This window comes from Vigna unguiculata, chromosome 7 (genome assembly GCF_004118075.2).
Source record: "Vigna unguiculata cultivar IT97K-499-35 chromosome 7, ASM411807v1, whole genome shotgun sequence".
Classification (NCBI taxonomy): domain Eukaryota; kingdom Viridiplantae; phylum Streptophyta; class Magnoliopsida; order Fabales; family Fabaceae; genus Vigna; species Vigna unguiculata.
The window spans coordinates 30,756,149-30,771,991 of NC_040285.1; the positions used below are offsets into that span (position 1 = coordinate 30,756,149).

The window sequence follows — 15,843 nt, forward strand, 5'->3', positions numbered from 1 at the left end:
GTCGTGAAATATTGGTACATCATAACTAATAGTATTTGGAAAATCTTTCATTTGAACAGTAAAAATTTTTTGCTTGAGTGTGACCACATGTGAGTTTTGGTTATCTTGAAAATGTCTCCCAATCGACATACACCTCCATTGTATCGGAGTAAAGGTGAAACATGATTATCTGTCACACAAAAGCAGCACTATAGCAAGCACATGAAAAATACAGCACCGGCCATGGTCGGTAGGAACAATTTGAAATGAAATTGACACTTTTTCTTTCCGTTTTAGTGTTTTTATATGTGGGAAAGTTTAGTTCAGTTATCATCACAATAATTCTTCTGGTGCTTTCAAACATCTTCATTCTCGCTTTCTGAAGGAAAATTGGTGCTGCTCCTACTCGATTTCATCTCAACCAATCCAGGTATTTATAATAAATTCATTTTAATCAAACAAAGATTGTTGAAAATATTATAAGTTTTCATTTTAACGTTTCTTATACGAAAAAGATTGTTCCCAAAACAATATAAACATCTTCATGCTAATTAATTCATGGCGCCAATGATAAATTCTATCATTTTGCCATTTTAATTCAATTGTGCTCATTCCACTCGTTACTACATTTTAATAGGATATACTTAATTGCTACACTCGAGAGATCAACAAAAAAAATTAAAAAAATTTACTCCACCGATGTTGAGTATAAATCTTGTTTTACAAACCAATTTTGTCTTTTAATACACAAAAATATTATTACCACCAATTGGTTACGGAAAAAATATGGTCACATTGTTGTAAATAAGGGGTTTGTTGCTTACTGCATTTCCATAGTTATTAACTGTATTCTCGTATTAACTAGTAAGAAATTAAAATATCTTTCACCATCGCATCAAATATTAGTCCTGTTGTCAGTGTTGTTGCTGTTGCATAGGAAGAACAAGAGAACATAACACCCTAGAAAAACAAAAAGAAAAAAAAAATATGGAAAAAACTTGTTCTAGAATATAATGCATTTCATATGTTTTGAAAATTTTATTTTGCAAAATTCCATTCTAAAGAGATATTGTATACGTTTAGAAAAGTTTGTTCGAATATGTTCAATGTGTTAAATTTTTGTTCCAAAAATCTCACTCCAGCAGTTTTATTTCAAAATTTTTATAAAGCTTGTTTCGGAAAAACTCAGGGTAACATGGTCATTTTAAAATTTGGGAGTGAAGGAAGTAAAAGCCCGAAGATAAAGGTCTTTCGTTATTGTGATCATGTACTTGTTTAGCAGAGAACTTGAACAAATATTATCAATATTTAAAATAAAATAAAAAGATAATGAGTGAAGAAAAATACTTATTGAAAATAAGATATCACGAAACTACCTTTCAAATAAAATTACAACTGGTTGGATTTATATATATATATATATATATATATATATATATATATATATATATATATATATGATTCATCCTTACATTTATCTTTAATAAAAATACAACTTGAATTTTATATGAAAAAATCGTAATTGTCTCATTCATATTTAAGATGTGTCCATTTTGTTATCCGAGTTTAATTTATATGACAAGAAGACAGAGGAACTCTGTAACCATGTCAATGAAAGCTAATTGTTAATGGTATATTCACAACTCAAAATCCTCATTCGTTTTCGTTTTCGTCTTAGGTCCTTCCCTCACCAAAAAACCATTAAGCAGACAACATGTGCATGCTTCCAAATATATCCGATTATCGAGGAAAGCATATTCATTTTTCAACCATTCTTGTCCTCTGCACAGCTTCAAGTATATATCAATCACGAGTCTTTCTCCCTTCAATCTCTTGGCCGGCAATATTAAATTCGTAAAACAAAATATAATTTTCATTGTTTTGTCTTTGCTACACCTGACATAGTTAACAATGTTTGTCCTTGTACTTGACGAAGATAAGCCTTTTACATATGTTGATTATGGTTCCAACACCCTTTGCCTCAGCCTCACAACACTAGTTTAGCATTAACAGCAAAACTCAAATTCGCAGAAAATGTCAGGAGAAGAAATCGTGTCATCCAACGAAGAAGAATATGATATATCTCAGCCTCCATTTGGGAACAAAAGTGGTTACAATTCAAGGATAGGCATCTACCACTCTCTAGTTAAGCTTGAAACTAGGCATGAAATCCCAACAAAACCTGACCTCAACACTGCACATTTTGTGCTGTCACAGTTCCCACAAGCACACCTTGCTGAGGCAAAAACGGCATTCATTGATGCAAGAACAAATCTGAGAGTTAGCTATAGTGAGCTAAGAAGGTGTACCTACTCCCTTGCATCAGCTTTGTTCCATGGACTTGAGGTTAGAAAAGGTGATGTGGTTTTTCTATTGTCACCAAACTCAACGTTATACTCAGCCATATGTCTAGCAGTGTTATCAATTGGAGCAGTTCTGACCACTGCCAACCCCATCAACACTGCATCAGAAATTGCGAAACAAGTGCGTGATTCAGGTGCTAAACTAGCCATCTCAACACCAGAGGAGCTGCACAAACTGGTCCCAACTGGGGTTCCTACAATTCTCACTTCTCGTTCTTCTGATGGCAGAATGTTATCAGTTGAAGAGTTGATAGAAGGTTGTTATGATTCAACCGAGTTGCCACATGTTCCTGTGGCACAGTCAGACACTGCTGCTATACTTTACTCTTCAGGGACCACAGGAATAAGCAAAGGTGTGGTTTTAACTCATGCAAATCTCATTTCCATAATGAGATTGGTTTTGTGGTCTGCAGATGTCAGTGGATCCCATGATGACATTTTCTTGGCCTTCATTCCAATGTTTCACATCTATGGATTTGTATTCTTTGGATTAGGGTTGTTGTGTGTTGGTATAACAACAGTTTTGATGCAGAAGTTTGACTTCCAAGATATGCTTGATGCAATCCAGAAGCACAAGGTTAGCAACGTGCCAGCAGTGCCACCGGTGATTCTTGCGCTAGTGAAGTATTCAAGTAAAGCTAGGTGTGACTTGTCCACCCTAAGAAGGTTGGGAACAGGTGCTGCACCTTTGAGCAAGGAAGTGGCGCAGGAATTCAGAAAAATGTTTCCATGGATTGAACTAAGGCAAGGTTATGGACTAACAGAAAGTAGTGGTGGAGCAACATTTTTTGTCTCAGATAAAGATGCTAAAGCTCATCCAGATTCATGTGGGAGGTTGATTCCAACGTTTTCTGCAAAAGTTATAGACACTGAAACGGGGAAGCCTTTGCCCCCTAACAAAGAAGGAGAGTTGTGGTTAAAAAGTCCTACTATTATGAAAGGATATCTGGGAAATTTGGAGGCAACAAGTGCAACAATTGATTCAGAAGGTTGGTTGAGAACTGGTGATCTTAGTTACATTGATGATAATGGATTTGTTCACATAGTTGAACGGATAAAAGAGCTAATCAAGCACAATGGGTATCAGGTACTCAAAGCTATAACAGTTTCGGTTTTCAACTAGAACATCACTGTATCAGTAAATGCAACATTCTGCTTGTCTCAGGTTGCTCCTGCAGAACTGGAGTCTGTGCTGCTAAGTCACCCTCTTATAGCTGATGCAGCAGTTATACCGTGTGTTAATCTCTCACGTTTTGCACTCTTACTATTCATAATCTGTGTGAATTTCTCATGTGGAAAAAAAAGATATGATGCAGGTTGGAAGATGAAGAAACTGGACAGATACCAATGGCATATGTGGTGAGAGCAGCTGGTTCTGAACTCTCAGAAGACCAGATCATTCAATTTGTTGCAGGGCAGGTAACTTCTATTTTCTGTGCTCATTTTAATTATCTTTTAATTTTTACATAAAATAAAATGGAGAATTTTCAGGTGGCTCCGTATAAGAAAGTGAGAAAGGTGAGTTTCATTGACACTATTCCAAAGTCAGCTGCTGGCAAGATATTGCGCAAGGATCTTGTTTCACAAAGCAAATTTCAACATGTCTCCAAGCTGTGAGGAACAAGTAGAAATGATAGTATCCCAGAATGTTTCACTGTTTTAAGATATCAAATTGTTTGTCCTAGATTTACTCGTGCAGGCTAAATGGATATTTAATGTTTGTAAAACTTGTATAAACGGACTTGGTAAAAAGGAAGAGAAGAACACAGTGAATCGGAACTTGTCTTCGAGGCTGCAAATAAATATTTCTTAATAAAGAATATTGCCCTTTTGTGGTTTTGATCTTAGTGTGAGTTTATGAGTTCTGATGTCCTTTTTTTTTTTTATCAAGAATTGAACCTGAAACATAATTCAATTCTATACAATCTCTTGTAAAGTAAATTTTGTAACATGTAAATTGTCTCTATATTTAGTCTACTCTTTAAACTTAATTTAATCATACAAAATGTTTTTGTAAAGCGAAATATGTACTTGTATAAGGTAAATTGTTCATCTATAGTTGAGATAGGATTCTTAACCTTTTGAAGCTTTCGTTGCATGTGTCACCAAATTGGAATGACGAATTTAAATCCTATTTATATTGGGGTACAGAAAGACATTTCCAATACTTTTATGGAAGTGCATGAAAAATCAATAGAGGTACAAAAAGTAATTGCCTACACCAAGTCTATCTACGCAACCCAGAACCATAACCTTCTTCATATACTCATAATTTTTTTTCTTCCATTTTATCCCTTCTAAATTATATAATTCGGAAATTCTTTTTAACTTTTGAATTATACAATTAAAAATTTATTTTTAACTTTTGAATTATACAATTAAAAATTTATTTTTAACTGTTGAATTATACAATAGAACTGTCAAAATGGGTAATCCGGCCCGACCTGGCTCGACCCACTACGGGTTGATGATTTAGTGAGACAACCTAACACGGCTCACTTTTTAGCGAGCCAAAAAAATTCGAACCCGGTCTGGCTCACCACGGGTTAGCGGGTTGGCTCACAGGTTCACTCAATTAAAAAAAATACAATTTTTTTAATTTTTGTTTCAGTCAAAACTAAAATGTAATTCTAATTAAAATCTAAATAAACTTTAATATAATCCAAATACAAACCAAAATATAAAAAATACAAATTATTTATGTGTTGGATAAAAAAACAACCTAACATGACCTAAATGTAAAGCTCAACTTAATAAAAAAAATAAAAAACACTTATGTGACCCTTTTATTTACGGGTTGGTGAGCTAACCCGGCTCACCACAGGTTCAACCCGGATGAGCCGAGTTCTAGATGAGTCGGATCAAAAATCAGCCCGATTGAAATTTGTAAAAAAAATTTAACCCAACCCGACCCGAAACCGTGGTGAGCCGGATTGACTCGCGGGTTCCAACTCATGTTGACAGCTCTATTATTCAATTAATCTTTTTTTAACTTTTGAATTGTACAAATTCAAAAATAAAAAATAAAAGGGAAAAATGGAAAGGAAAAAATCATGGTAGTGCAGGAAGAAACTGCCCCCAATATTTAGTTCAGCACCTCAGTATCAACTAATTCTGTAATTATGCTTGAGAAATGTTTTCCTCATCTTATAACTACTGGCTTAATTAGTTTCCCTTTTTAAAAAAAAAAAAATTAATACAAAAACTAATCTTTATTTTTAATGACTCCTCTGACTTAGCATATAAGTTGACTCACAGTATAACCTACTGCTCAGAAGTGCTAATTTTGACAACCAATAAATATGGGAAATTAACAAGTCGGTTTTTCTTTTCCTATTTGATAACCAGAAGACATACAGGAAATTTTCAACGTAACGTTTTTTATGCAAAACGATGATCCTAGTTATAGGGATATGTAACTTAATATTGTCTATCCAATCCCATTATTAACTGGCCACACAATATTCTTCGTCGTCTCTTCTATAACCAAGGCAACCTTCAATCACAGAAAATACCAATTTCAGTGCCAACACACTAACTCCTCCAAAAATCATCTTACTTCTTAAGGACACTTAAACTTCTGTTCTCCACATTGGATATCAATTCACAAAAATGAAGTGAGCATTCTTCCGCTCACACGAAATCTTCCAATATTAATTCTTGACGTGATCAATCAATGACACTCCAAAACTCGAATTGAGGGATTACAATTCTATTCGAACCACATTAAGAACCTCTTTTACACAGAGATAACAAATCCGCTCAACACCCAGTGATCATTGTGGTTTGAATCAAACCAAAATACGACACCGAACACGGGACACGCAAATGAACATAGTAAAACTAAAATTGCATACTCAAGTAATCGAACATCCTAGCTAATTATATTTAAAATGGAATAAAACATGTCAATCAGATTCTAATATATAATCAAATGAATCAAATAAAATAAAAGATAAATCCTATAAATTTAATGGACACTTGAGCCTGAAATGAATCAGTCAAAAGTGAACCTGTCTAGGTACGCATTACAAAATCATAAAGATTATGTACCCATCTCGAAAGTTTCAGTCTTCAGTCCTTCAAAATTGGAGTCCATCAATCATTTCAACTAAAAAGATGATACCTTAAAAAAAGTTCTGTAACAAAGAAACGTTATTTTCTAAATGAAAAAAAAAATAGAAAATAACCTGTTAAGGTTCCTCAGACTCAATAAAACACTTTCGTTTGACATTGCTGCCATGACCTCATACTTCTCATTTCTCATTCCCACCAAACCATCGCCAAACTCCACCGGAACTCTGTCTCTGTGCTGTTGCAGCAAGCTCTATTTCCTGGTCCAGAGCAGAATTCTTTTCACGAAGAGCCTGTACCTCATCCTCCACTGACTGCATTGATTCCAGCAACTTCTGGAGTTCTGCAATTTTGGCCTGGAAACGAACATTTATATTATACTCAATGCTACACGAGCATAAAGCCATATTATACTCCAAAAATAGGAAAGTAAATATGTACCTCCAAGTTAAAGCATCTTGATCTCTCAGCCACAAGTTGTCCCTGGACTGATTGGAGTTCCTGAAATACATATTTAATTATGAAAAATAGCACCTATCAAATAAATTATAGCGCACCTTCATATCAAAAACGCAATAATACCTTGGACAACTCAGCATGAGTATTATTTAATTCTTCTATCTCGCCTCCAAGCTTAGAATTTTCAGCCCTGACTTCTGCAATTGACAATTCCAGTATCCGTTTCTCTTCTTTAATGGCTTCAATTTTGTCCGTCACATCGTCTTTAGAATGACCATTTACATGTGAGTTGGAATTCATATAATCTAGTTGCATGAAATCCAACTTCTCTGATTTAGACAACGCATAAGCAGAAGTAACAGAAGCTGCAGCAGCAGCGGCAGCAGGTGATTGGAAAATCTTAGGACGTACGATGTCTTTTTCCTTAGGTCTCATAACAAAAACCTAAATTTGCAAGTGACCAAGCCATCAGCCATAGAATCCACTATATGGAATACCAAAACATTAATTAATAAAACTGCCCTAAAAATATGTAAAATTAGCAAATTCCTAATGTGGCATAAAACACAATTTGCAGTCATGATAGAAACCAGTTTATTTGAATTGAATTAAATCAATTTGCATCGTACACCAATCGATCTTGTCCCACAAGGGACGTAGATAATCAATGCCATTGGCTTTTGTAAATACCAAACACCAAATTTTTAATAACACCATTTAGTCCAAGGTCTTTTGAATTGGACCACATGCCATTTTAACCACTTTTCTATCATGAACAAACAACCTGAGGAAATTTTATGCAATATTCTCCAAGTCCTTGTAGTAACCTTATCTTTTCAAGCTTGTTCGATCACTGATCTCAACATTCTGATCCCCAAAACAATAAAAACATTAGATATTTGTTCTTGTGAAGATGTCTCTCACTTCCCAACATCAGCTAGCAATAGCATGGAGCATCCTTAGTCTTATTAATTCCATCAACCTACTTGACATTCTTGGAATTATTCCAGTAGCCTTTTTGTTAAAAAAAATAACTTAGGAATTCGAGGATAATTTAGTGAAATGTTCTTATGAATCCCAATATCACATTAAAAAATGTAAACTCATAGTTCACCCTCGTGTGGCTTTACTTGAAAGCATTTCGTCTACATGTTTATGAAAATTCATACTTCACTAATGCCTTGTTTTGCAATGTTATCACATAACTAACCTGTGACATTTTTCACCCATTTATCTAATGGTTTAACAGTAAGATGAAAGCAAACCATGTGAACTCGCTTTTCAACTTTCAAGTCATTCCCTTCCAATTATTCACCAAATTCATCAGAATTCCCTTAGCTTCCTTTTATTAAAGACACCACTCTCTGCAAAATATTCACATGAGATAGAGTAGGAAGTCCAAAAACTTTCAAGTCTGCAAGTGAACCTAATAAAAAGAGGCATATGTCCAAACAGGAAGGCAGTCTCTTAAGAAAGAGAATCGAGAACAGCCACAGGCTGAACCAAAAGCTTTGTTATTATACACAGAAGGAAGAAAGGCCACTAGTGTAATAAGAGGGGGGGTCCTAACAGAATATTGTTAAGATGGTTAGGATGGTTAAGACTCAGTTAAGGAGAGGAAGGTTAGAAAAGGAACTTTGACATTATTTTTGACGGAATTACCCTTGTGTAAAGGAAAGGACTCCTTTGTAGTCCTGTTGTAGTTCTTACTTCAAAAATACAGAATCTATTCTTTCTGTTCTACAAACTCTATTCTCTTTTTTTCCCCAAGGGACCAATTATTTGTTCTCTTTGTGTGTAGAAGATTCCTAACACAGTCTGGACTCTCGAACAATTCAACAAAGATGGGTTCATGTTGTTTCCATTTCCAAAAGAAACCAAGAAGGTATATATGGTCCAAATGAATGGACATGCATGTTCAGACGAGCAAGCAGCGTAGAATCATACAACCAAGCACTCAAGCTGCGGAGCAAAACAATGCATATTGCAAAAAGGACCAATTGAAGTACAAAAACTCTCCGATGGGTAGAATTGATGAAAAATAACATCAAACTATTGTAAGCTAGAGAGTGTGGTTATATATGAACCATCGTTGAGGATAACAGGGACAGTCAGTAGCAAAAGCACATAAATCAGTCTTCCTTTAAAATCAAATTAATAAACCCATTCTTCCATGGACAACAAAAATACTTTACATCACATACCTCATTGCTGTACCTCCCATTATAGCCTCCAAAAGATAACAGATACTTCTCTCCATCAACTGTTGCCGAACAGACACTAAGACCCTGGTAATGGTAAAAATCAGTAGATAAATACATAAACATAACAGGGATGGAATTATTGTCAGTTATTTTGTACAAACAATTGCTTAACCAATCATTATTGTATTCAATTACAGATAAAGAGCAGGCCCCTCATTTCAATTGGTTAATGTTAGCAAGTCAAAAAAAGTCAAATGATAAAAGAGCAGGCCCCACATATTCTGCATACAAAAGATAGAACCCACGTCTTATAGTGATGATCTGATCTTGCATAGTGAAACAGTCAACACCCAACAAATTTCTTTTTCAAACAGTGATGTAAGCATATACGCTCATTAGATATGGATATGGTTTTTCATTTGACAATATCCCACTTTATTATGAAATCTACACTTAAAATTAAGCAGGATTTTTGTCATCTTTCAGGCCTACTACTGTGATTCTCAGATATCAACAGATAAAATTATTTATGTTCTTCAAAGCTTATAGGTGGAGATTGTCATTCTAGACTCTACTCAATCTCACTTTCGTCTAAACATAGATCAATAAAAAAGTGAATGTCCTAGATCTTTCATTAACTGTACACTGTCATAAGGAAACTAAAAACTACAATCTCTTTGTTTTGTGAAAAGAGAAATAGGAAAGTTAGGTGTCCCTACTCCAGTGTTTAGGAGAAAACATGAACCCGATCAAGTGAAACTGAAGATACAATAAAAAGTTTCTACCAAATCAAGGCAAAATAAATGTACAGGAACAGACTCAAATCCTAAATACATATATAGTCATAATAAAACAGCCTCAAAATAAGCAATCACAGGTATGGCAACAAACTCTAATACTGCCCTTAGAGAAGAGAGAATGACAATCCTCCAATAATATTCCTTCAATATTAAAAGTATATAAAAAAAAAAAAAGATTATTTCACAAAGTAATTACCTCACTGGAAAGTGGATCTTTTGGCTTCACAACTGTCAATACTGACCATACAAGCTTAGACATGTCTAACACCAGGGTTTCAGGGCAACCTGTTTTGCAAATTAGACAATCATACATCCATGAAGAATAAAGAATACGCAATAATGTACAGAAAATTGATGCAACAGTACTTTTACCCATCCCCTTCCCTTTTACGCAGTTTTTTGTGGTTCATTTAAGGTTTTAATTGAAACAAGGAGGCCGATTGTTTGTGAAAAAGTGTGGTTTATGCTGTGTTTGATGATATGGTTGGAGTACAAAGCCTCCCCAGCCACCTTGATTTGTTTCAAGAAGGTTCTGTTTCTGGTTTCACAGTATTGAAAAGCCCGATGCAATTTCAAGGAAGTTATTATTTCTGACATGCACATGGAGTGGACTTACATGCTGAATTATTGAATTTCTAATTTGAAGAATATTTTATCTGCCTCCCTGAAGTTTTATTTTGTACTCCTCTGATACTATTTCTTTTTAATTTCAAAAATAAAATAATCACATACCACTTCTATTATCTCCGCCACCAACTATATACCAGCTTTCATCAATAGTGACACCAGCATGACCAGCCCTTGGAGATACTAAATTACCTTGAGTTTGTGGTTGGGACCACTCCATCTGAACCAAGCAAGATTGTTAGATCAATATATGTTCAATGCTAAACTTGTATGGGGGAAAAACTACTTGGAAGGTCAATGGCCAAAACTCAAACAATTTCTGGATTGGTATATGTAAATTGAAATCAATCAAAAGTTAAAAAGGAAAATTGAGATACTTCTTCCCCTTCATTCCGTGAATTACAAGGTTCAGGTGAAGAAAGTAAGAAAAATAAGCATTATGCTTGCAACCCAACACTTGACTTAAGAAGCAAACATATCCAAAGAGATATTTACAAACAATAGTACTTGCCAAACACGAGATGAAAAAAAGTGTGTTGTAAATATGTACACTAGTCATCGTCAATTGCAAAGTTTGTGTTGTAAGTAACAGAGATAAGTGTAGTTTATCTTTATGAAGTCGTGAGATTTTTGTTTCTCTATCTTCTGTTATTTCCTTACTTAAGCTTACCTTTGAAAAGGGAGACCAGTGATTATACATTCCACACAGTTAACATACAAATTCTGTTTCTTTCAACTGTTTACCAGTTATTAGCCTTTTCATTGAATTAAATCTCCAATGGATACAACAAATTTCAGAAAAAAATAAAAAAACACACGGACACTTGTACTTCACGTAAATTTTGTTATAAAAAATTCCAGAGGAGAAGCAGATTAGATACATATTCTCATAAAAAGAGTATAATTACTGCTTTAACAAATGTCTGCTTCTATTTGTTCCAAGCATCACCTACGGAATATTCTCACTAACACACCAAGTATTTTACTAGCCACCTGCACATACTTTAAACTAAACTCACCTAATTATTTCTAAAGGTAATAGCTTTGAGTAAAGAGAACTTATCAACCAAATACATTTATGTTCCTAAAATATCAGTGAATATTAGCCAAATGCCTTGACACCTTGACGGTCTACAATTCCATCAAATTACATGAATAAGCCTGAGTGGAACAAATTACTATCATGGAGTTGATTTCATTTGTTCTTATCCATGTATTCAGGAAAAAATTTCAGATGGAGATTCCAACTTATTTTAGCAGCATCCCTAGTGATTTTTCCCCCTTAATCAGAAAGTAGTATCACTGGTTGCTAGAAGTTAAATGTTAACAAGTTTTTCCTCAACAAACATTGATTGCTATTTCATGATTCACCAAAACGTTGATCCAAGACTAGTATATATTTATAGATAAAATCGTGACTAAATTTTATTGGATTGAGCGTTCATCGTTAGACCAAAAGTTATAACTAATAGTTAGAGTGCAATTTTTTTTTACTTATAAGCATAATTGTCAAAGCTTCATGATTCGGTTGTGACTTGACCTACCTAGTTTTAGCAGGGAACAATTGATGCAACTCACAACAATTTCCCTCTCAACAATCACATCATTGGGAATCAAAACTATGACCTTGGTTTTGATACCAATTGTTAGATTGAGCATTTACCATTAGTCAAAAAACTACAACTAATATTCAAGACATAATTCTTTCTACTTAAAAATGTAATAGTCCATGCATCATAATTCAATTGCAAATTGGTCCAGCTGACTTTTGTTATAGGATAATTGATGCAACCCACAACAAATTTTATAATAAAAAAGAAAAGGTCAAAGAAATTCTATGCAAGACAGCATCAACATGCTCTACTGTGTACAAAACAATCTGGTAGGCAAAATCGCAATGCTTTTGGGTTTGTTAAAGAGAAAGGTAAAATGCCCATTCATTGGCAGTAATCCACAAAGAAGCCAGATAAAACCCTGTGTCCCATATTTCTGAAATTTGAAGGAGATAGAATTTTCATATGATAATAGGATACTGAAAAAACAGAATCTGCATTATTGATTTCTTACTGAAAGTCCTTTATGTCAGTTACTGATTTCAATATATCAGTAACAGGATAAAAGTCCATATAATAAAAAACCCTCTCACCCAAAATTAATAAATAAAATGGATAAAAAAATAGTATGAACTATTCAAGGGTCTGCTGCTTCTTCCCAACCTTTTTACTCAATTCTCATTTATATTAATAGTATGAGCTGCATTATCTTATTGAAGGAGGTATTATTCACTATCTTAGATACCTCTGACTCTGTTGTTATCACAGTGAACATTATTCCCTCAATACCCACCAATGCACACATGCCTTAGATCTCAAATATACTTTTCCTTTCTAGTGTACAGTACGGTAAGAGTATCATATCAAAATTCAGTTTTGTGCATTATTATACACAATTTACTGATCACCCTAGAATGGAAGAAACAAGCTTAATAATACTTTGATTTAATTAAATATGCAAAGAAAAAGTTGGTAAATACTATTTACTTACTGTTTGCATGTCTAATAAATGAAGATCATTGAAGAAGACAGAATGAGAGCAACCACCAAATATTAGAAGGTAGCGCTCTCCTTGAATAGAAGCTGCATGATCGTATCTAGGAGCTGGAGGTGTCTGGCTATCAAAATCCAAGAAATTGATGTGGTCAGCCATATGGAACTTATCCAAAGCGTGAAAACACAGTTTCTGAAAGTGTAAAATTGACACCACTTACGTAGTCTCTATCATTTCCCAATTCATACTTTCCAGATCGAGAACATGGACATCATTCAACAGCTTCCGGCTCATATCTTCTCCACCAAACAATATCACTCTTGAACCAACTAGTGTTGCAGACTGTCCCACACGAGCTACCTGGGAAAATATGTTGAAAACATTCAAATATATATTCTACTACAATCAAAATGACTTCCATCTTACATATACAGATAATACAAAGAAACACTACGTAATTGAATATTCTGCATAGATAATCCAACATTCAACAAGAAAAGAAAGTATAAAGATAATCGAACAGTAACAACCAATCCTTATCCCATTTACTGGGGCTGACTACACGGATTCACTAGCACAACACAATTAAACTATATCAAAATTCTAGAGAGGGACTTTGAAAACCTTAACCAAACAAGAAAACCAACATCCAAGAACAGAACGTCAAACTTTTAGACCAATGAACACACTTACTGGGACATTTCCAGAAGTATTAATAACTCCAAACTCGCATGTTTCAATGTCAATGTATCGAACTGCAAGAAGTTCAATGAACATTATGAGTTTTGTACGTGTTACCATGCAATAATATGCCATGCATGAATATGAAATAATCAGGCACTTGTATGATTTTATCCCAGTATAAAAAACATTGTATAGATACTAGCCTGTTAATTCAGCAGAAGAGTCCCGTGAACTGCCACCAAGAAGAAGTAGTTTCTCCCCCCATCTAATCTGCAGAAATTTCCAAATCTATACGTATCAAAACGAATCAAATATCAATAATATCCATTTATCACTAACACTTATCTTTCATCAGTAGCCAAACTGGAGAATTTCATACTATAAGCATAGATGTGCATCAAAAGAGTTGTCGTGTAAATTACCATACTGTGACCAGATGTGGCAGGAAGAAATTCCTGTGAGCTATCTCCATCCTCTTTTCCAACATTTGCTTTTAGTTTTAGAGAGGACCACGTCAAACTTCTTAAATCAAAAACCTGCAAACAGCTAAAACACATGACACACAACAAGTCCGAGATTCAAAAGCATGGTGCATACCAAATACCTGAACATCAGATAAGTGTCGGCCATTACGACTCCCACCAGCAATGTATAATTTTTCATCAACTACTGCTGCAGCATGCTACAGTGAAGAATACATGGAATAAGAATCTGGTGCAAGGCAAAGGAAAGACTTCACATAAGAAGCCTAGAATGCCTAACGACTTCTAGCACTCAAAAAGCAAAATAACTCATAACAAGACCCAATCAGGGATCATTTTTGTGGTTTTGTTAGAAAGGATATCTAGCCTAGTTTTCCAGTTAATCTTCTGTTATTCTATTCTCTAATAAATCAAGGAAAGGAAGAGAAGTAAACCTTGTAGCGAGGACCTGGGCGAGCACCAGATATAGTAATTGGTACCCACTCATCATATGTAAGCTCCTTATGCCAATTGTTGACTTCCATATCTCTTCAGTACTCCTTTAGACCAGGAAGAACTTTTTCAAATCACCTTTAATTTAAATTGTCAAATTAACTGTCATAAACAGGCACAGATCCGAAATGGCAAATTCTCTACAGAACACACACAAAAAATCCATAAGAGTAAAAGGGGGAAGCATGGACATGAAAATACAATCAATTTTAAATATTAGAAACAAGGTTGTCAAACTCTTAAGTTAACCGGCAAACTCGTAAGAGTCTACAATTGCGGGTAGAGAAAGACTTAACTAACTCTCAAATTCCTTTTTGGGTAAAGGCGAGCAAACTCAAATAAACTATTGAGTCAAGATACGAGTTAGCGAATTTGAAATCAAATGTAAAAGGACTGGTCAGTAACCACATTGTGATCTCACATTTATTAGATGCATAATTTTACAACGAGTTACCATTTCGTGACCCAACTCTCCATTACCAGCGATGTGATTAAGAAAAGGGAGAAGCTACCACTAGCATTACTCTACACTAGGTTACTAACAAGAAAGAAGTTCCAAAATGCAGCAAAAACATACTAGCGCGAAGATCAGGGACCCTGGAATGCCTCTTAACTTAAAATGTCCGAAATTACAATCACAAACTTCACAATTTTCATAATCACGTGATCTTGGACAATACTTTGACATGCAACTGTAAGCATCTGAAATTGCAAATCGAGATCGAGTACACCGCAGAAATTCACTTAAATTATATTCAACAGAAACTAATACAGCATGTAAATTCGAAATAGGAGCAAATAGAAACGAATGGATTAGAATTGATAGAGAAAAAGAGTGAAACCTGTCACTAGAGAGAATTGGCAGATCTCGAAACGCCGTCGTCTGGTGCAGATGAGTATGAGGAGATCGGACGGTGGCGGAGGCAGAGCCACCGTCAGAGATCTCAATGGATACGTTGTCGTAGCCGAGACGGTTGGGTCGGACAGGCGCGACAAAACAAACGTTACGTCAAGAAGAAGCTGTGAATTGTTGTAAGTTGTACCTTGAGACTACTTGTACACTTTAGAGAACACATGGTGACAAATAGACATGGCAAATAACTTTGTTTTCCAAGTTATTTTTCGAACTCCA

At 34.8% G+C, this 15,843-nt stretch overlaps 2 protein-coding genes across 3 annotated transcripts; one reads left to right on the forward strand and one right to left on the reverse strand.

The window, feature by feature from the left end:
• The first annotated feature begins 1,704 nt into the window (after positions 1-1,704).
• Positions 1,705-4,189, forward strand: LOC114192174 (4-coumarate--CoA ligase-like 5). The gene is made up of 4 exons (XM_028081804.1): positions 1,705-3,429; positions 3,508-3,575; positions 3,659-3,761; positions 3,834-4,189. The coding sequence occupies exons 1-4, from the start codon at positions 2,014-2,016 to the stop codon at positions 3,957-3,959; spliced, it is 1,713 nt and encodes a 570-aa protein (XP_027937605.1). The 5' UTR covers positions 1,705-2,013; the 3' UTR covers positions 3,960-4,189.
• Positions 4,190-6,241: 2,052 nt separating this feature from the next.
• On the reverse strand, positions 6,242-15,795 carry LOC114192114 (acyl-CoA-binding domain-containing protein 6). Of its 2 annotated transcripts, none has more exons than XM_028081705.1 (14): positions 15,554-15,795; positions 14,654-14,789; positions 14,342-14,419; positions 14,160-14,273; positions 13,941-14,007; positions 13,747-13,808; positions 13,274-13,413; positions 13,051-13,177; positions 10,612-10,726; positions 10,076-10,164; positions 9,080-9,163; positions 6,999-7,319; positions 6,858-6,917; positions 6,242-6,772 (listed from the first exon to the last, which is right to left on the reverse strand). In XM_028081705.1, the coding sequence occupies exons 2-14, from the start codon at positions 14,741-14,743 to the stop codon at positions 6,599-6,601; spliced, it is 1,521 nt and encodes a 506-aa protein (XP_027937506.1). In that variant the 5' UTR covers positions 14,744-14,789; positions 15,554-15,795; the 3' UTR covers positions 6,242-6,598. The 2 variants fall into 2 exon arrangements, with proteins under 2 accessions (XP_027937506.1, XP_027937507.1); XM_028081706.1 differs by having other exon boundaries at positions 14,654-14,758; positions 15,554-15,783.
• Between the last annotated feature and the right edge of the window lie 48 nt (positions 15,796-15,843).